Raw genomic sequence first — 21,097 nt, 5'->3', positions numbered from 1 at the left:
ACTCCAGTGGCCTCACTCTGCCTTATGACTTTTCAGTCCCAACCATCATGGCCAACTGCCTCACTTCTGATTTCCCAATTCAAATTCCCAAAAGCATGAGTCTGTATCGGCAAAGACTTTTGGTCTGGCAGCCTCCTGGACCAGTGGCTAATCTATAGAGTGGTTACTCAAATAGTTGTCCTACTCTGGCTAGTAGGCAAGGAAAGCTAGGTAACAGCTACAAAATTCGACAGCCTAGGCCTTCTAGGATGGGTTCAGTAGGACACACGTGCTGGCATACATATGAAGAGAGTGAACGCCAGGCAAGTAGGCTGCTACAGTAGATAGGACCCATCCAGGGGTTTTCCAGAGAAGTGGAAGCAATAGGAGATATACATACAAGAGAACATTTAGTATGGGAATTGGTTCATATCGTTGTAGCAGAGTCCCATGACCTTCGGTCTGCAAGCTGGAGAACCAGGAAATATGGTGGTGTAATTCAGTCCGAGTCTGAAGGTGTGAGAATCAGAGGAGCTAATGGTATAAAACTCCCAGTCCAAGACTGAAGGCCCGAAAACTGACGATGAGTCCCCAAGTCCAAAACCAGGAGCACCAAGAGTTCTGATGTCTAAGGGCAGAAGATGGATATGTCCCAACTTAAGAAGAGAAAGTAAAATCACCCTTCTTCTGCCTTTTTGTTCCTTTTCAGTCTTTAATGAATAGGATGATGCCTGTCCACATTGGTGAGGGCAGATCTTCTATTGATTCAAATGCTAATCTGTCCTGGAAATGCCCTCACAGGCACACACAGAAATAATGTTTTTCCAAGCTATCTGGGCATCACTTAGCCCAGTAAAGTTGATCCATAAAAGTAACCATCACCTATTTGCCATCTTTCATTTAAGCCCAGATACACAGACTGGCTATCTCAGCCATTCCTTGGGTAGCACATCCAAACCTGTTTCCTCTGAGTCTCTCTGTCTTGTGACAAATAGGTTTTGGAAGAAGTTGCCTGTGGTCACCCTGAACTTGTGCCTTTAAGAGTTGGGCACACTGGCCAGGTGCAGTGGCTCATGCCTGTAATCCTAGCACTTGGGGAGGCTGAGGCGGGTGGATCACGAGGTCAGGAGTTCAAGACCAGCCAGGCCAAGATGGTGAAACCTCGTCTCTACTAAAAGTACAAAAAAAAAAAAAAAAAAAAAAAAAAAAAAAAAATTAGCTGGGTGTGGTGGCCCGCGCCTGTAATCCCAGCTACTCGGGAGGCTGAGGCAGAGAACTGCCTGAACCCAGGAGACGGAGGTTGCAGTGAAGCCAGATCACGCCACTGCACTCCAGCCTGGGCGACACAGCAAGATTCCATCTCAAAAAAAAAAAAAAAAGAATGGCATGCCACCTATTCTGTGTGGCCTGCACATAATGCACTAATTTTTAATCCCTCGCTGATCCCAGTGTAAAGTGGAGACACCAGTACATACTCAGCCTCACAGGACTGACTGGTCAGGTCACTCATTTCCAGGCTCGCGGCCACCACTCACTGACAACTACAGACCGACTCTCTGCCACCCAGTTCAGGTGCCCAGATGCTAACGCCCCATATAGCCCAGCCCCCGGCATCCTCAGTCACTCACACAGGCAACTGCTCGCTCCCTACCTCCATTCCCGGGGCTGCGGCGCCCCAAGCCCGGCGGTGTCTCAGCTTTCCCGGTCCCCGGCGGACGGTGGCCGGGGGGTGGGGGGGCGGCGCGGGTTTCCAGCCGGTGACGTTAGGCCGCTGCACGCCGGAAGTGGCAGCTGAACGGGGGCACTGAGGTGTCGGCCGGCGGGGCAGTGGCCCGGAGCGGGGGGCGGGGGCGTTGGTCATGTTTCCCTTCGGGCCTCATAGCCCTGGAGGGGACGGATCGGCCGAAGCCGGGGCTGAGGAGCCGGCGCCCCACGAGGGGCAGGCAGCAGCCACTAGGCCGCCCTCGCCGCTACATCCCGGGGCTGATGCGACCCATCCCCCTCCACCCGCCCGGAGCCCTCGCCGCCCCGGCGCCCCATCGCTGTCCCCGGCCCCGCGCTCCGGAGAGCTCGGGCTGCCCGGAGCTCCGGAGTCCTCGGCTGCCTCCGCCCAGGGAGAGCCGTCACCTCCCTCCCCTCCGCGCCGGCGGCCCGGGCCAGACTGCAAGGCCGAGAGCCGGGGCCGACACGGCCTCTGCGCGGGCCTGGGCGGCCCTGGCGCCAGGCTGTTCGGGTGGCTGAAAGAGCGCAGCCTGGGCCGCGGGCTGTTCGTGGACCCGGCGCGGGACAATTTTCGCACCATGACTAGCCTCTACGGTTCCATCCATCCCGCGGACTCGGTGTACCTCAGCACCCGCACCCACGGCGCCGTCTTCAACCTGGAGTACTCGCCCGACGGGTAAGCGCGGCCCCTCGGAGGGCGGGCGCCCGCCTCCGCCCGGCTCAGCTGCCAGCGGACGGCAGTCCTGGGCTCGCTCCCCCGGCCCGGGCCGAGGTTAGCAAGGCCGTTTGGAGCCGCTGGCCTTCGTGCCTCCTGGCACTTTCTGAAGCGCATTCTCGCCCCCTGGAACCCCCAGCCCAGCTTTTTGAGGCAGGAAGGCGGGGCCCCACTTGCTCGCCTTCAGGACGTGGGCTCCGTGAAGGAGAAATGCCCGAAGCCACACAGCGGACCTGTCAGAGCCAACCCACAACTAGGGCATTCTGGGACACAGTAGGTGCTCAGTAAATACATTTTGAATAAATGTCCACGTTCTCCCCATCCTAGGCTCGCGTTTTCCCACCTAAACCTGTGTCGGGGTAGGAAGGCTGTAGATTCCTTGCACTCTGTAGCTGAACTTGCCATGATGGGACAAGTGCGTCGTTTGCTCAAGGAAGATACAGTACTAAGACACTGTAGAGACGTGGCTCTCATGATTTGGGTCATTTGTGAAGTCTCCAGGCTAGACTACAGCCTTTTTCTTGGCTGATTAAATATTTATTGTATGGCTTTGGTTTAACAGGAAGTTTCCAAAATCGTATCTATTTAAAACTTTCTTGTCAGTACACAAGTCCGCCATCAAAAGAAAAAATTTGCACAGTTCCACCATGAGGTGACATAGTTAATGTAATTCTTATCCCATCAAAGCCTCTCGGTTGCTGGTTGTTTACCCAGGTGTTCATTCATTCATTCTCTCATTCGGCGTGTATTTGTTGAGCACTTGCTGTGTTCCAAATGCGGGAGTAACCGTGCTGAGCAAAACCAGCTAATGGCACTGTTTTCATTGAGCCTGGGACTTAATGGTTCAACTAGATAGTAGACAGCCTTACCAAATAATGCATAAAATATATTTGTTAATTGAGATAAAGTCTTGAAGGAACCTGTTAAGGACTCTGTGTTCACGGATTCCCTGAGGAAGTGACACCTAAATCAAAATCAAAAAAATGAGTAGGAAATAAATTAGTCAAGATAGGGTTGGTAAAGGGATAGAAATATTTCAAATGGAGATGATTGGTATGTCAAAGGTCGTAGAAGGGCAGCATGTCATGTTACAGAAGGTTAAAAGAATAGGTTTACAAAGCAAAAAATGTTTACTGAAGACAGACCTAAAGTTGCTAAGGAAGGAGCAGAGGAATAGAAGCAGGAATTACTGTGCACAAGTAGACTCTCTTCCATTTCAGTGATGCAAGTGCTTCCTAATCACATGTGGTGCTGGGATCTCGGGGGTCTCAACAGCAATTGGTTGGAGCATGTAGTAGTGGATGCACACCTGAATAAGGTGGAAAACTGGTGAGAGGAGAAACTATTTTGCTGAAACTTATTCATGGAACCTCGCAGCCTCCTTCCTTCAGCCAAGCCCTATTCCTAAAGTTTCCCTCAAAACACTAACAGTCTGTTCTCAAATATTGAATTTCTCTCTTCATATCCCGGCCCCTTTCCTCCCAGCCTCCTACCGATACTTTCAGGAATTCAGAGGTAGCTATTTCTACTTTTTGGATATGGGATTTTAGGTGGGAGTATAATGAGAAGAACAGATTTTAGAGCTGTAAGAATAAGGGATATATTGCTTAAAGTTTTTGTTTGAATCTAGAATGCATTTTCTCATAACAGTTTTGTAAAAGGTGGTTAGGAACTCTTGCACTTAATTCAATAATTTTAAATTACACAATTAACATATATGCTCATTGTGTAAAACCTAGACAATAAATGAGCAAAAAATACCCTAAACATCGCTTATGATCCCAGAGATTAAATGGATATTTAAGGAAATTTTTACTTTGTGTATGTTTATTTTAATATAAACATGGAATCAGTGTTTTGTAGCTTGCTTTTTTCCTTACAGTATATTGTGAACTGCTTATGTTAATAAATATATTCCTACAACATTTAACATTTTTCATTAGTTTAAATAAAACCTCTTTGAACAAATATTTTGTATTTATATCTTTAGGATAAATCCCTAGAATGAGTTATTGTTATGAAGATTTTTATACCTATTGTTAAATTGCCCTCTGCAAAGATCATACTAATTCTCATTACTATATTCTGATTCCTACATTCTAGACACATATGGAAGTGCCTGTCTCCTCATACCCTTGGCAACACTGCATACTGCCGTTCTTTTTCATCTTTATCAGGGTGATGAGTGGAAATACTTCAGTGTTTTAATTTTTCAGTCTTCTTACTTCATCTAGTATGCCCTACATTTGTGCAGGACTGAAAGTAATTTTACAGATAGATGACATATCTGTGTTAAAGGAGATAATTTATCATATCCTTCAGTTAAATAAGAGTTAAATCAGCTTACCGGGTAGCTTAACCACTGTTACCTACAAGGACTTCTCAATACAGAGAAGGAGGGGGTGACACAGAATGTAAAAATTAAAATTATGAATTTAATAGAGACCAGAATATAAGGAATTTGGCAATAAAAAAGATAAAAGGACTAGAAGGTATTTTCTAAAGAATTCAAAAAATGTTTTAAGTGATAGAAACATTGTCAAAATAAGTGTATCACCTTCTAAAATGACATTTTGAAAAAGTAAAATTGATAATGTTAATAAATTATAGTATGTCAGACCCTGTCAAGCTGTCCTCCATGAGAACACATTAGGCACAGCTGTAGAGATAATTCACATATTGGAAAATAGAAGCAAAGAAACTAACTAGAATACAGACCTGGAAAACACAGACATTGAAAATATGAAAAGATTTAGTAACATAGAGCATAGAGAGAAAAAGCATACCATATAGTTAGCCAGAGTTCCTAAAGAAAATAGTCCCACTTTCTTCAGGAACTCTGGCAAACTATATGGAATGCTTATACCATATAAGCGTATCATATGGTATAAGGGAGACTATTTGAAGACATAATAGCTGAGAACTTTCCAGAATTGAAGAACGGCACCAAGCCATGATTTAAGAAGCCCAACAAACCCAAGCAAGAATTCTTTCTAGACCTATTGTAGTGAAACTGTGGGACAATAAATATAAAATCTTAAAAGATAGAGAAAAAAGGGGCAGGGTGCGGTGGCTCACACCTATAATCCCAGCACTTTGGGAGGCCAAGGTGGGCGGATCACCTGAGGTCAGGAGTTCGAGACCAGCCTGACCAACATGGAGAAACCCTGTCTCTACTAAAAATACAAAACTAGCTGGGCATGGTGGTGCATGCCTGTAATCCCAGCTACTCAGGAGGCTGAGGCAGGAGAATCGCTTGAACCTGGGAGGTGGAGGTTGCGGTGAGCCGAGATCGCGCCAGTGCACTCCAGCCTGGGAAACAAGAGCAAAACTCCGTCTAGAAAAAAAAAAAAGAGAGAAAAAGGCCTCAAAGGAGTAACTATGAGAGTGATAGCCAATTAGTCATCAACCATAATATAAATCTAGAGACAGTGGTAATTATTTTCAATATGCCAGGAAAAAAACCTCAGTCTAGATTTATACCCAGCAAACACAGGTTCTTTGTCCTTGCCAAGAACAAAGATGAAATAAATACATATTCAGACAAGCAAAGCTGAGTAAGTTTGCCAGCAGACCTTCAATAAAGGAATTCTAAGTTCAGAGAGAAGGAAATTGTTTTCAAACGGAAGGTCTGAGAAGCTAGCAGGAATGAAGAACAAAAAGTGTTAAATATGTATGCACATGTTAATCTGATAATGTCTTTTGGGATTAACAGAGATGGAACAAAAATAGAAGACAATAATAGCATATAAATTATGAAGTGAGGCCGGGTGTGGTGGCTTATGCCTGTAATCCTAGTACTTTGGGAGACCGAGGTGGGCGATCACTTGAGGTCAGGAGTGTGAGACCAGCCTGGCCAACCTGGTGAAACCCTGTCTCTACTAAAAACACAAAAAAATTAGCCAGGCGTGGTGGCATGCGCCTGTAAACTCAGCTACTTGGGAGGCTGAGGCAGGAGAATTGCTTGAACCTGGGAGGCAGAGGTTGCAGTGAGTGGAGATCACATCACCGCACGCCAGCCTGGGTGACAGAGCGAGACTCTGTCTCAAAGTAAAATAAAAATAAAGGATGAGGTGATATTCTAAGTTTTTATGTTTTTGGGGGGATAATTATATATGTTAACTTTAGGCTTTAATAGGTATTTAAAATTTTCAAGGAACCAAAAGACAAGAAAGATTATAATTTCCAGACTAGTACAAGAAAAAGTACGGAATGAGAAAAAAAATTCCAAAGGAAGGCAAGAAAGGAAAATAAAAAAAGACAAGGTATAATAAATAAAAAGCACAAAGAATAGCTGAAAATAAATCCAAACATTACTAGTTACAATAACTATAAGGTACTAAATATTCCAATAAAAGACAAAGAGTAGCTTGGCGCAGTGGCTCATGCCTATAATCCCAGCATTTTGGGAGGCCAAGGCAGATTGCTTGAGCCCAGGAGTTTGAGACCAGCCTGGGCAACATAGGGAGACCCTGTCTGTACAAAAAGTACAAAAATTAGCTGGTTGTGGTGACGTGCCCCTTTGTCCCAGCTACTCAGGTGGCTGAGGCAGGAGGATCATTTGAGCTCGGAAGGTAGAGGCTGCAGTGAGCCAGGATTGTGCCTCTGCACTCCAGCCTGGGCAACAGAGACCCTGTCTTGCAAAAAATAAAATAAAATAAATAAATAAATAAATAAATAAATAAAAGAACAGTACCTCTTAAAATCTTACTCTTAATGGCATTTATAGACTACATTCAGGCCTGCTATTCAGCTGATACTGGTTCAGCTATAACGGTTGTTAAAATATTGATATATCCATAGTGGTCGAATAGTTACTGCCCCAAGCCTGTTAAGTGTCATCTTAATGCTTCATTGCCTTCCTTGGGACTTCCTTTAGTAACCAATTATATAGCAACTAAAGAGTTAAGAACTGGGACAGCAAGAGGCTGTCAACAAACATCTTACTGGAGAACTACAGGGCAGCACCCATTCTAATTATTCCTGACCCATGCCTGGCACCCTCCAACACACACAAAAAAATCCATAGGCCCAGTGACCATCTGGCTTTCCTAAGAGTAGGGTTGCCTACTTTTCTCATGTCACTCTCACATGGCCCCTTTGGGAACTGCAGCCTTGGGAGATCCAGAAAGAAGAGAGCAGTCAAATGAGAGTAATAGTATTGTACTACTGCAGTTATCATCAAAATATATTAATTCTCTTGGCACGGTATACACTCCCATGGCAGGATAGAATCTACAGCAGATGATCGAGGCCTATGGGGATGGTTTATGGATGAATAACTTCTGGGATGCACATCCTTAGTTTAATCATTCTTGTTTAATTTCCCTATTATTTAGATAGGATAAGTGTGCCAACACCCAATGAATACCTGCCTACAGTAGGCATTAATGACACTCATGTTATAAATGAAAATGACTACCAAAGTGCATCTTTTTCTCTCTACCAGACAAATTTAGTTGGGGGAATTAAGAAGCAGAAAGTTTATTAAATGAAGGTTCTATACCCTGGTGTATGCTCTTAACTGCCATGTTACATTACCTCTCACCTGGACTGAGGGATTAGGTTTAATATAATTAAGTATATCAATAAATTATTTTTGTGACTTAGTTATTAATACATTTAAACAAATATTGAATACATGAAACTAACAGCAAGCATTTGAAGGGCTAAAAACATTTTTAAATATACTTATTGTTACTTCAGCAAAAGCCAAAAAGAGGATTCAGCTCCCATAAATAATTCTGTTGATGTTAAGAGTGATTTCTTTTTTTTAGGCCAGGTGTGGCCGCTCACGCCTGTAATCCTAGCACTTTGGGAGGTTGAAGGTGGAGGACTGCTTTAGCTCAAGTTCGAGACCAGCTGGGGCAACATAGGGAGACCTTATCTCTACAAAAAATTTTTAAAAAGAGTGATTTTTTAAAATGTTATCATGACTACAAGTTACTTAATGACTATAAATTTAACGTGGATATTCTTAGAAGGGCTTTATCTAGTTTCCTATGTCAATATGGTTCAGACAAGGGTATCTGTGTCAAATAAAAGATTATGCCTACAATTTGAAAAATTAATAAATGATTGAAAATTACTAGAATTATTTAATGAACAATTTGAGCTACAATGGTTATCACTTGGTGAGCATTTTAATAATCTATATAGGTTAATTTATTTAGAAAATGTTTTTAAATTTTATTCATGTTAATTTATATTACCATCGAATTTTCTTTTTTTTTTTTTGAGACAGAGTTTCACTCTTGTCGTCCAGGCTGGAGTACAATGGTGCAATCTTGGCTCCCTGCAACCTCCAGCTCTCGGGTTCAAGCAATTCTCCTGCCTCAGCCTCCCAAGTAGCCGGGATTACAGGCATGCACCACCACGCTTGGCTAATTTTGTATTTTTAGTAGAGATGGGGTTTCACCATGTTGGTCAGGCCGGTCTTGAACTCCTGACCTCAGGTGACCCACCCGCCTCAGCCTCCCAAAGAGCTGGGATTATAAGTGTGAACCACTGTGCCTGGCCTGAATTTTTAACCTTTTTGAATATCACACTTCACTGTACATAACAGCTGCTTCATCCTTATTTTTTTCAAACACAAAAGGAACATTTATAAAATTTTCACATATGAGACCACAAGTTTCAAAAGATTAGTATCATACTGAATACAGTTTCTCACTACAATGTGATCACTAGAAGTAAATAAAAAGATAACTAGCTGGCATGGTGGTTCATACCAGTGTTACCAGCACTTTGGGAGGCTGGGGCAGGTGGATCACTTGAGCCCGCGAGTTCAAGACCATCCCTACAAAAAATACAAAAATTAGCCATTTGTGGTGGCTCATGCCTATAGTCTCAGCTACTTGGGAGGCTGAGGTGGGAGGATAACTTGAACCCCGGAAGCAGAGGTTGCAGTGAGCCATGATTTGCAGTGAGCCAAAATCATGCCACTGTACTCCAGCCTGGGCGACAGAATGAGATCCTGTCTCAAGAAAAATATTATATATATTATATAAAGCATATAATATATTATATTAAATATATTATAATATATTATATTAAATATAATATATATTTAAAAATATATATTAATATATATTATATAAAATATAATATATAATATATATTATATAAAAATATATTATAATATATTTTTGTTAGTCAAGAGACAAGTATAATTAAAAAGATAACCAGAGGCCTGGCACAGTGGCTCCCACTTGTAAGCCCAGCACTTTGGAAGACTGAGGTGGGAGGATCTGCCAGGAGTTCAAGACCAGGCTGGGCAAGGAAGAGAGACTGTCTCTACAAAAGTTTAAAAATTAGCCTGGTGTGGTGGCATGTGCTTGTAGTCCTAGCTACCCAGGAAGCTGAGGCAGGACTGCTCAAGCTTGGGAGTCTGAGGTTGCCACTGCATTCCAGCCTGGGTGACAAATTGAGACTCTGTCTCAAAAAAAAAACAAAAAAACACACACAAAAAAAACTAGAAAAGTCTCATACATTTTCAAAAAATTTGATAAATTCATGGGTCAAAGGGGAAATTATAATGGAAACTAGAAATGTTCAGAACGAAATGATAATGAAATCATATGTCTCAAAACTTGTGGGATACAAGCAAAGCTGTACTTAGTAGGAAAATTATAGTCTTTAATAAACTGAAAGGAAGATAAGAAAAATTAATGAGCTAAGAGTATTCATCTCAAGAAAGAGAATAGCAAAGTTATCTGCAAATAATAGGAAAATCAATCTAAAGAGAGCAGAAGGAAATACAGTAAAAAAAAAAAATAGAAATTAGTGAAATTTTAAAAACCAATAGAAATACTGAATAGGGACAAAGTTTTGTCTTTGAAAACACTTATAAAAATGAAAAACATTCATGATACTGAGAAAATGCACAGACAATATTCAGAATAAAAATGGGGACATAGATCGCCACTGTGACTCACACCTGTAATCCTAGCACTTTGGGAGGCCGTGGCAGGTGGATCACCTTAGGTCAGGAGTTCCAGACCAGCCTGGCTACAATGGCGAAGCCCTGACTCTACTAAAAATACAAAAATTAGTCAGGCGTGGTGGTAGGCGCCTATAATCCCAGCTACTCGGGAGGCTGAGGCAGCAGAATCGCTTGAATGCAGGAGGCGGAGGTTGCAGTGAGCCGAGATTGCCCCACTTCACTTCCAGCTTGGGCGACAAGAGCGAAACTGTCTCAAAAAAAAAAAAAAAAAAAAAAAAAGGGTAGTTGGGGGCGGGGTGGCCAGGCACGGTGACTCATGCCTGTAATCCCAGCACTTTGGGAGGCCGAGGCGGCTGGATCACCTGAAGTCAGGAGTTTGAGACCAGCCTGGCCAACATGGTGAAACTCCGTCTCTACTAAAAATACAAAAAAATTAGCTGGGCGTGGTGGCAAACGTCTGTAATCCCAGCCACTCGGGAGGCTGAGGCAGGAGAACTGCTTGAACCCGGGAGGCGGAGGTTGCAGTGAGCCGAGATTGCAACACTATACTCCAGACTGGGCAACAAGAGCAAAACTCCGTCTTAAAAAAACAAAAAGTTGGGGGGACAATTTTATATGCAAGAGGTAGATGGTTTGGACCAAACTTCCAACTGAGAATAATCAGAAAAGCTAGAGGAAATATTAAATATTTAATGTAAGATATAGAAAGCTTATGTTTGAGGGGATTAGAGCATTATCAGGGCAATGAAGATATTGCAGGGTCAAGTTCTACAAAATAGGAAAGCCAGTGATGTGAGCCCAGCATTTGAGCTCACTTTTCTGAGAGGCATCTGTCAATCTCAAAAGCAGCAGCAGCAATGAGGCTGAATGGTATTTCTTTTTTCTTTTTCTTTTTTCTTTCTTTCTTTTTTTTTTTTGAGACGGAGTTTCAGTCTTGTTGCCCAGGCTGGAGGGCAGTGGCGCGATCTCGGCTCATGGCAACCTCCACCTTCCGGGTTCAAGCGATTCTCCTGCCTCAGCCTCCGGATTAGCTGGGATTACAGGCGCCCGCCACCACGCCCGGCTGATTTTTGTATTTTTAGTAGAGACGGGCTTTCTCCATGTTGGTCAGGCTGGTCTCGACCTCCCGACCTCAGGTGATCCGCCCGCCTCGGCCTCCCAAAGTGCTGGGATTATAGGCGTGAGCCACTGCGCCTGGCCTCTGAATGGTATTTCAAATGGATTTATGGGTGGGATAGATGAGATTACAAGAATCGCAATTTAGGTTTGGCATTGAAACTCCTCTCCCCCCACCCAATATACCCTAGGACTAAAGGTGAATCAAGAATAGACGGTACTCATAGGGACTAAAGGTCAGCTTCGAATCATCTCATTCCCTAGGTAGATTAAGAAGACCTCAGATTGCCGGCACCTGTACTCTAGCTTACTTGCCACAATTAAATAGGAATCTTCTATGCAAGAAGAAAATATGCAGCTGAGTGCCCTGTCTTACACCTTTAATCCGAGTTCTTTGGGAGGCTGAGGAGGGAAGATTGATTGAGGCCAGGAGTTGAAGACCAGTCTAAGCAACACAGCCAGAGATCCCATCTCTGCAAAAAATTTAAAAATTAGCTGGGCAATATGGTGTGCGCCGGCCATCCTAGCTACTCTGGAGGCAGAGGTGGGAGGATTGTTTAAGCCCAGGTGTTTGAGGTTACAGTGAGCTATAATCACACCACTGTACTTCAGCCTGGGTGACAGAGCAAGACCCTGTCTCTAAAGAAATTTTAAAAAAAGATAATATATCATTCAGTGCTTTAAATTATCCCTGTAATTTTTGTATACAGTGACGAGCACTCATACAAGGAGATTCGTTGTCTGAAAAGCCAAGAAAATCAGCAAACAATAGAAATAGACCCACAGGAGATCTGACATTAAAACTATTTAATATGTTCAAAAAAAGTACAAAAATTAGCTGGTTGTGGTGACGTGCCCCTTTGTCCCAGCTACTCAGGTGGGACAATTATTAGATGGAGAAATTTAGCAGAGAACTAGAAGCTATAAAAAGAAAACCCTAGAACTAAAAAGTACAGTAACTGATAAAAACTCTGGATGATTTAACAGCAAACTGGACACAGCTGAAGGATTTGTGAACTTGAGAATAGATGAGAAAAAAATATACAGAATAAAGCTTAGATTTACCAAAATGGGACACAGACTGAGACATGTCGTAAAATACAGGGAAAAGATCTTATAAATGGAGTTTAGAAAGATATTAAAGAGAATGGAGATAAATCAATATTTGAACAGATAATGGATAAGTTTTAAAAATTAACAAAACACACTGTAGATTAAAGAAGGGCTATATATCTCAAGCAAGAGAAAGACAAAAAAAGTAGGCCAGGCATGGTGGTGCACCCCTGTAATCCCAGCACTTGCGGAGGCTGAGGTGGTTGGATCTCTTGAGCTTGGGAGTTTGAGACCAGCCCGGCCAACATAGGAAAACCCTGACTCTACAAAAAAATACAAACAAAAAAATTAGCCGGGTGTGGTGGCATGCGCCTGTGGTTCCAGCTACTCAGGAGGCTGAAGGAGGATCATTTGAATCTGGGAGGTTGAGGCTGCAGTGAGCTGGGATTGCACCACTTCTTTCCAGCGCCACCACACTCCAAACCTTCTGAAACAACTGCTTCAAAAACAAAAAAACCTTCCAACTGCTTTAAAAACAAAAACAAAAATCCCTCCCAACTGCTTCGAAAACAAAAAAAAAAAAAAAAAAGAAAGAAAGATAAAGCTACACTTAGCTACAAGCGTAAAGCTGTTAAAACCAAAATAATACATATACATGCACAAAGACAATCTTAAAAGCAGCTAGAGGAAAGAGATGGATTACTTTCAAAGGAGGCTCAAAAAGACAGTTAATTTCACTGCAGAACAATGGAAGTCAAGAGACAAAGATATTTCCAGACAAATATTGAGATAATTTGCCACTGTCAGGTCTACACAGAAACAGATAACAAAATTATTCTTTAGGAGGAAGGAAAAAGGTGGAAGACCAGAGGTACAGGAAATAATGAAAAGAACAAAAAGTAAATATGCTTGTAAATCAAAATGAATGTTAACTTTTTTTTTCTTTTTTTTAGACAGAGTCTTTCTCTGTCATCCAAGCTGGAGTGCAGTGGAATGAACACTGCTCACTGCAGCCTTGACTTCCCGGGCTCAAGTAATCCTCTTGCTTCTGCCATTTGTGTAGCTGGGACCACAGGCACACGCCTGCATGCCTGGTTAATTTTTTTATTTTTTGTAGAGACAAGGGGTCTCAGTTTGTTGTCCAGGCTGGGAATGGTATAAAACAATGAGAACTTTTAGTAGAGTATTAAATTTATATATAATTATACCTAAAAAATTAAATATTAGGAAGGGTTAAAGGAAGGTGAACTGAGCTAAGGTTCTTGCATCATCCAGGAAGTAATAATTTTGTACTTCACTTTAAAAAGTTGATGCATGACGTTAGCTCTTTAGATATTCACTAAAAGAATAGTAAAAGAATATATTTAACATACTACATAGTGTATGGGGAGATATCAATAGCAAATATATATTCTTAGAGATGGGATATTGCACTGTTGCCCAGGCTGGAGTTCATTGGTGCTGTCACAGCTCACGGCAACCTCCAACTCCTGGGCTCAAGCAATCCTCCCGCCGTCTCCTGGGTAGCTAGGACTGCAGCCATAAGCCACTATGCCTGGCCATTTTATTTTTTTATAGAGATAGGGTCTCCATGTGTTGTGCAGGCTGATCTCCAACTCATGACCACAAGCTGTCCTCCCGCCTTGGACTCCTAAAACACTAGGATTACAGGTATGGGCCAATGTGCCTGGCCAAAAAAATGTTTAAAGCAACTGAAAAGGGATATAGAACAGACAGGACAAATGGAAAGTAAATTGTAAGGTGACAGATTTCAACTCAAAGATTGCTAGTAGTTACATTAAATGTAATTTGAGACAATGATTGTCAGATCAGATTTTTGAAAACTGCTTACAAAAGACATACCTGAAATGTAAGGATACACAAAGTTTTAAAGTAAAACGATGTCAAGGCATACCATTGCTAGCATTAGCTAAATGAAAGTTGGTGTGCTGTGTTAATATCAGACCGCACAGAAAGCAAATTCATACAATTTCCAAGCATTGAGATTGAGCAATTTGTTTTTCAGTGAAAATTCAGGAAATAAATAACTAGAAAATCTCTTTATTTTTGGAAATGCTCTTTTAAATAACTTGTGAGTCAAAGAAGAAATCACAGTATAAATTATAAAATAGTTGAAACTGAATGACGAAAACACTATCAAAATTTATGCAATTGCAGCTAAAGCCATGTATAGAGGAAAATCTTAGATCCCTAAATGCAGATATTAGAAAAGAAGAAAGGCTGAAAGTCAATAAGCTAAGTAAGCATCCATCTCAAGAACGCTGAAACAGAACAACAGATTATACCCAAAGAAGGTAAAAAGAAGGAATAGAGATCAGAGTGCAATTGAACCACTTTGAAACTGTTTGTCACTATCTTTTTTTCTTTTTTCTTTTTCTTTTTTTTTTTTTTTTTTGAGACAGAGGCTCACTCTGTCACCCAGGCTGAAGTGCAATGGCACGATCTCAGGTTACTGCAACCTCCGCCTCCCAGGTTCAAGCGATTCTCCTGCCTCAGCCTCCCAAGTAGCTGGACTTACAGGTGTGTGCCACCACACCAGCTTTTTTTTGTTTGTTTGTTTTGTATTTTTAGTAGATATGGGGTTTCACCATGTTGACCAGCCTGGTCTCAAACTCCTGACCTTGTGATCCGCCTGCCTCGGCCTCCCAAAGTGTTGGGGTTACAGGCGTGAGCCACCGTGCCCAGCCTTCAGTTTTTTTTTTTTTAAGAGACAGGGTCTTGCAGTGTTGCCAGGCTGGTCTCAAACTCCTGGGCTCAAGTGATCCTCCTGCCTCAGCCACCCAAAGTGCTGGAATTATAGGTGAGAGCCCCTGTGTCTGGCCATTAAAGTTTAAAAATAGAAACAAGATATTGTGAACAACCTCATGCCAATAAAATTCTAAAGTTCAATGAAATAGGCTAATTCCTAGAAAAGTAGAAATTACCAAAACTGACATTAGTAAAAGATTAGAAAGCCCAAGTAGTACCGTAACCAATAATACTGCATCAGTAGTTAGGTCTATATGGCTTTACAGACTAGTACTACCAAATTTACAAGAAATAAATAATCCCAATTTACGTAAACTATTCCAGTGTATAAAATAACAAGGGCCAGTCTTAACTCATTCTGTGATGTTAGCATACACGTTATACCAAAATCTGACATGAATAGCACAAGAAAGCAAAATTACCATACAATTTCACTGAAGAATAAAGATAGAAAAATCATAAACAAAGTATTAGTCAACTGAATCTAGCAATGAGGTAAAAATAAAAGACTGATTTGAAATTAGAAAGTAAAGTAATGTAAACAACTACATTAATATATGAAAGGAAAAATATAGGAATATCTCAATAAATGCTGAAAAATCTCTTATACAGTTTGACATATATTCATGAAAAGAAAGCTTAGCAAAATTGAAACAGACCTTTCCTTAATCTAATAGTAGGAATCTGCCCAAAAACCCTACAGCAAACATTGTACTTAATGATGAAATGTTGAATATATTCTTAAAGATCACGAAAAAGATGAATGCCTGCTATTAACATTTCTATTCAACATTGTTCTGAAAGTCCTAGTCAGTATAACAAGGAAAAAGAGAAGGAAACAGGTTTTTAAAAAGAAGAACAGGCTGGGCATGGTGGCTTATGCCTGTAATCCCAGCACTTTGGGAGGCCGAGGCGGGTGGATCACCTGAGGTCAGCAGTTCGAGACCAGCCTGGCCAACATGGTGAAACCTGTCTCTACTAATAATACAAAAATTAGCTGGGCATCGTGGCACACGCCTGTAGTCCCAGCTACTCAGGAGGCTGTGGCAGGAGAATCACTTGAACCTGGGAGGCAGAGGTTGCAGTGCGCTGAGATCACGCCACTGCACTCCAGCCTGGGCAACAAGCGTGGAACGCCGTCTCCAAACAAACAAACAAACAAACAAACAAAAAAAACGAAGAACAAAGCAATTATTTTTAGATGGTATTATCAATCAAAACCCCCAAATAATAGAATAGTATGACTGATGGATAAATAATCAGTATTAAAAAATCAGTTACATTTCTGTATACCAGCAATAAGCAAAGTCAAAAAAAATTTTTTTTTGAGACAGGGTCTTGGTCAGCCAGGCAGGGGTGCAGTGGCATGATCATAGCTCACTACATCCTCAACCTCCCTGACTCAGCTGATCCTCCCACCTCAGCCACCCAAATAGCTGGGACTACAGGTGTGCACCACCATGCCTGGCTAATTTTTAAATTTTTTGTAGAGACGAGGTCTCACTGTGTTGCACAGGCTGGTCTCAAACTCCTGAGCTCAAGTAATCTTTCCTCCTTGGTCTCCCAAAATTCTGGGATAACAAGAATAAGCCACTGTGTCCAGCATCAGCAAAAAGTTTAAAAGAACATTTATTCAAATATATTTTAAAAAAATCAAGTTCCCAGAAATAAGTTCAACAGAAGGTAGGCATGGGCTATATGGAGGAAACTATACAATTTTATTGAGAGAATTACAGAAGATTTAAATAAATGGAGATATATTAAGTTCATGGTTGGAAGATTCCATATTGTCAAGATAGCAGTTACATTACAACTTTTTGGGCCAGGCGCGGTGGCTCACGCCTGTAATCCCAGCACTTTGGGAGGCCGAGGTGGGTGGATCACCTGAGGTAAGGAGTTCGAGACCAGCCTGGCTAACATGGTGAAACCCCATTTCTACTAAAAATACAAAAAATTAGCTGGGCATGGTGGCACACGCCTGTAATCCCAGCTACTTGGGAGGCTGAGGCAGGAGAATGGCTTGAACCCAGGAGGCAGAGGCTGCAGTGAGCTGAGATCATGCCACTGCACTGCAGCTTGGGCAACAAGAGCAAAACTCCGTCTCAAAAAAAAACAACACAACTTTTTGGTATTAATAGATTTAATATAATCTCAATTAACATCTGCACCTGGTGTGTGTGTCTGTGTGTGTGTGTGTGTGTGTGTATATACAGAAATTGATACATTGATTCTAAGCGTATAAGGATGGTCAAAGGTCCAAGATTTGCTCAGATACTCTAAGAAAATCTTTAATGTGTGGGAAAATGTGCATACTGCTGTATAAGGTAAATCAAACTTGTATCATATAAATTCTACCCAAGTAATCTATAAAGTCAGTGCATTTCAATAAAATTTCAACAAAACATTTTAGCAGAACTTGACATGGTATATATAAAATTTACTTGAAGAGAAAGCATAGCATTAGCCAAGAAAAAGTGTTTGTAAAGCAAATGAGGGAGTCTTGCTTTGCTACATAACAAATATACCATAAACCTTGTAGAAATTAAGATAGTGTGGTGTTGCATAGAATACCAATATGGAGTCCAAGAACAAAACTTGTATGTAGTAAAGATGGCATTACAAACCAATGTAAATAAGATCAGCCTTGATATTGGGACAAATTGTATACCAGCAATAAACAAAGCAGTATGTATCTTTTAAACAAATACATATCTTTTTTTTTTTTTTTTTTTTTTTGAGACAGAGTCTAGCTCTGTTGCCCAGGCTGGAGTGCAATGGCCGGATCTCAGCTCACTGCAAGCCCCGCCTCCCGGGTTCACGCCATTCTCCTGCCTCAGCCTCCCGAGTAGCTGGGAGTACAGGCGCCCGCCACCTCGCCCGGCTAATTTTTTTTGTATTTTAGTAGAGACGGGGTTTCACCGTGTTAGCCAGGATGGTCTCGATCTCCTGAACTCGTGATCCGCCCGTCTCGGCCTCCCAAAGTGCTGGGATTACAGGCTTGAGCCACCGTGCCCGGCCAACAAATACATATCTTTTAAAAGATACATATCATACCATGTACAAAAATATACTATAGTTTGATTCAAGCAAAACAATAACTAACAATTTTATAGATCCCTTTTATACAATGTTCAAGATTAAGAATCTCCCAGAGGTTGGCTTTGTGTGGTGGCTCACGTCTATAATCCCAGCACTTTGGAAGGCTGAGGCAGGAGGATCACTTGAGGTTTGAGACCAGCCAGGGCAACATGGTGAAACCCTGTCTCCATTAAAAATACAAAAATTAGTTGGGTATGGTGGCGGTGCCTGTAATCCCAGTTACTCAGGAGGCTGAGGTAGGAGAATCGCTTGAACCAGGGAGGCAGAGGTTGCAGTGAACTGATATCGTGCCACTGCACTTCAGCCTGGGTGACAGAGCAAGACTTCGTCTCAGAAAAAAAGAATCTCCCAGAGTCTGGGACTGGTGGCTCACGCCTGTAATCCCAGAGTTTTGGGAGGCTGATGTGGGAGGATCACTAGAGGCCAGGAATTTGAGACCAGCCTGAGCAACGGTAGTGCGATCCCATCTCCACCAAAAAAAAAAAAAAAAAGTCTCCCAGAATCATTGATTCACTACTATGCACAAAAGGGAAAAATTTCATTTCAGGGTTCTTCTGACTTACAAAAAGAAATAGCTATTTATATGTCTTCAAAAATTACAAATATTAATTTGAATATTTTTACTCCCAATGACTAGCATAAAAAATTTCAGATATTATTAAACTTTGAAGTTCAAATGTCTTAAAAAAGGGTTTATGCAGACAAGTCCATGATTACTAAATAGAGAAAAGATTTCAACGTTTTTGTTTTTTTGAGACAGAGTCTTACTCTGTCACTTAGGCTGGAGCGCAGTAGCATGATCTTGGCTCACTGCAATCTCCACCTCCTGGGTTCAAGTGATTCTCCTGCCTCAGCCTCCCAAGTAGCTGGGACTACAGGCACCCACCACCACGCCCGACTAACTTTTTTTGAATTTTTAGTAGCGACAGGGTTTCACTGTGTTGGCCAGGCTGGTCTCGAACTCTTGACCTTGTGATCTGCCCACCTCGGCCTCCCAAAGTGCTGGGATTACAGGCGTGAGCCACTGCACCCAGCCAAGATTTCAGTTTAACAGTTGTTTTTTAATCTCCCACTTTACCTAAAAAGTTTGTTCCTAATAGAAAAGTTTTTGGCTATTTAAAATTCTATCTTATGTACATTCATCTTAGTTGTATAAAATACTCAGGATTTCATTTGCTAGAAATGAAATGAATCTGAAAGAGCAGCACCCACAAAACACTAATACTTAATCAAAATAAATAAAATACAATAGACTTTCACAAATCAAAATGAGGTTTATACAAGTTTTATAAAAATATAACTTTGCAGTGGGGAAGGCCTGAAACAAGAGACAAACCTAAAAAACCATGAATGAAAAGACCGATAAATTTCACTATGTTTAACTGGTCTGATAGGTTATATGCCAACTATTTTCCAGTGCATTTTATTGATAGTGATGAAGAAATATATAATTTGGTTGTATATGATTTTTCCCCTAAGTTGTCTCATCAATGCACATTTTTTGGCAACCACCTTTTTTATTTAAAAATATGTTTTTGAGTTCTTTCATATTCATATAAAGCCACCCCTTTCTTTTTAACTTCTCTACAGTATTTCAAAGTATTGTGTACCATGGCTTGTATAATCAGTCATTCCCTCTGTCATGTACATTGAAGATACTTGAAATTTCTCCTTTTTACAATGAAGCATATCTTTATATGTCTCTTGGTATTTGTAAGTGATTAGTTCTCTAGATTAAATTACCAGAAAAAATTGCTGAGTCAAAACATATGCCCATTTTAAATTCTGATACTTTAGAGGTGCTGTCCAAACATAAGCTGTACCAGATTACACTCCACCATAATGTATGAGAGTACCATTTCCTACTACTATTGCCAACCACAGACAGTATCAATCTTTTAAACATTTGCTAACATGGGCAAAAAAAAAAAAGTCATTTACCTATAGCTTGTGTCGTTATAAATGAGTGAACATCAATAACCAGTGAATGCTAGAAAACTAAACAAGATAAATGTGTCATTTACTTTCAGGTCAGTGCTGACAGTTGCTTGTGAACAAACTGAAGTTCTGCTTTTTGACCCTATATCTTCAAAGCACATAAAAACACTTTCTGAAGCTCATGAAGACTGTGTAAATAATATCAGGTTAGTATTATAGTGAAAAAGTGAACTTTATCAGTGTGGCCCAAAATGTTCTGTTTTGGAAGTTAGTGAAGACGTGATGCCTTATCCAGCAGTGTTAGATGATCCACATTGTGAACTGTGAATCTAATCCCTTGTAAAACTAATCCTTTAATTACAAAACTTACTCCTAGCTATGTTGGTTTGGAATGTTTCTGAAATACATTTTTAACTTCTATATAATTTTACCTTTTCATATATTAGGGTCATCATTATGAACCTCAGCCATGTATTATGCTAGTCCTGTAATGCCTTTGTGCTAATCATCTTTGCAGAATGATGGCAGTCCCATTGCTTAGCAGCTCTCACTTCCAACCCTCCACCCTCCAAATACAGACTGTTAAGAGGAAAAAGTACATGCATAGACAATTTCTTTGTAGCATCATTGGAAGCTCCTTAATTTTTAATAATGTGGGAAGTGAATTATAATTGAGTAGTTTGGTGATTAGTATTCAGTTATTAAAATGATGGTCATAGAGACTACGTAGCAACACAGACAAATGCTTGGCATGACACAGT

At 41.2% G+C, this 21,097-nt stretch overlaps 2 protein-coding genes across 4 annotated transcripts in view; one reads left to right on the top strand and one right to left on the bottom strand.

The window, feature by feature from the left end:
- EXOSC3 (exosome component 3) overlaps positions 1–1,840 on the bottom strand; it is a 38,690-nt gene extending 36,850 nt beyond the window's left edge. For both annotated transcript variants that reach the window (XR_013404631.1, XM_077965513.1), the window contains exon 1: positions 1,631–1,840. Coding sequence is in view for 1 of the 2 variants with exons in the window: in XM_077965513.1 (XP_077821639.1) it covers positions 1,631–1,840 (210 nt within the window). In the remaining variant the exon portion in view is untranslated. The remainder of the gene's footprint in view (positions 1–1,630) is intronic.
- Positions 1,745–21,097, top strand: part of DCAF10 (DDB1 and CUL4 associated factor 10) — a 65,822-nt gene continuing 46,469 nt past the window's right edge. For both annotated transcript variants that reach the window (XM_015117418.3, XM_001114606.5), the window contains exons 1-2: positions 1,745–2,377; positions 20,429–20,542. In XM_015117418.3, coding sequence (XP_014972904.1) covers positions 1,839–2,377; positions 20,429–20,542 — 653 coding nt within the window. In that variant the 5' untranslated portion in view covers positions 1,745–1,838. The remainder of the gene's footprint in view (positions 2,378–20,428; positions 20,543–21,097) is intronic.

The sequence above is a fragment of the Macaca mulatta genome, chromosome 15, assembly GCF_049350105.2.
Source record: "Macaca mulatta isolate MMU2019108-1 chromosome 15, T2T-MMU8v2.0, whole genome shotgun sequence".
Lineage (NCBI taxonomy): Eukaryota > Metazoa > Chordata > Mammalia > Primates > Cercopithecidae > Macaca > Macaca mulatta.
Note: the sequence above shows the minus strand (reverse complement) of the source record. Positions and strands in the feature narration are given on the sequence as shown.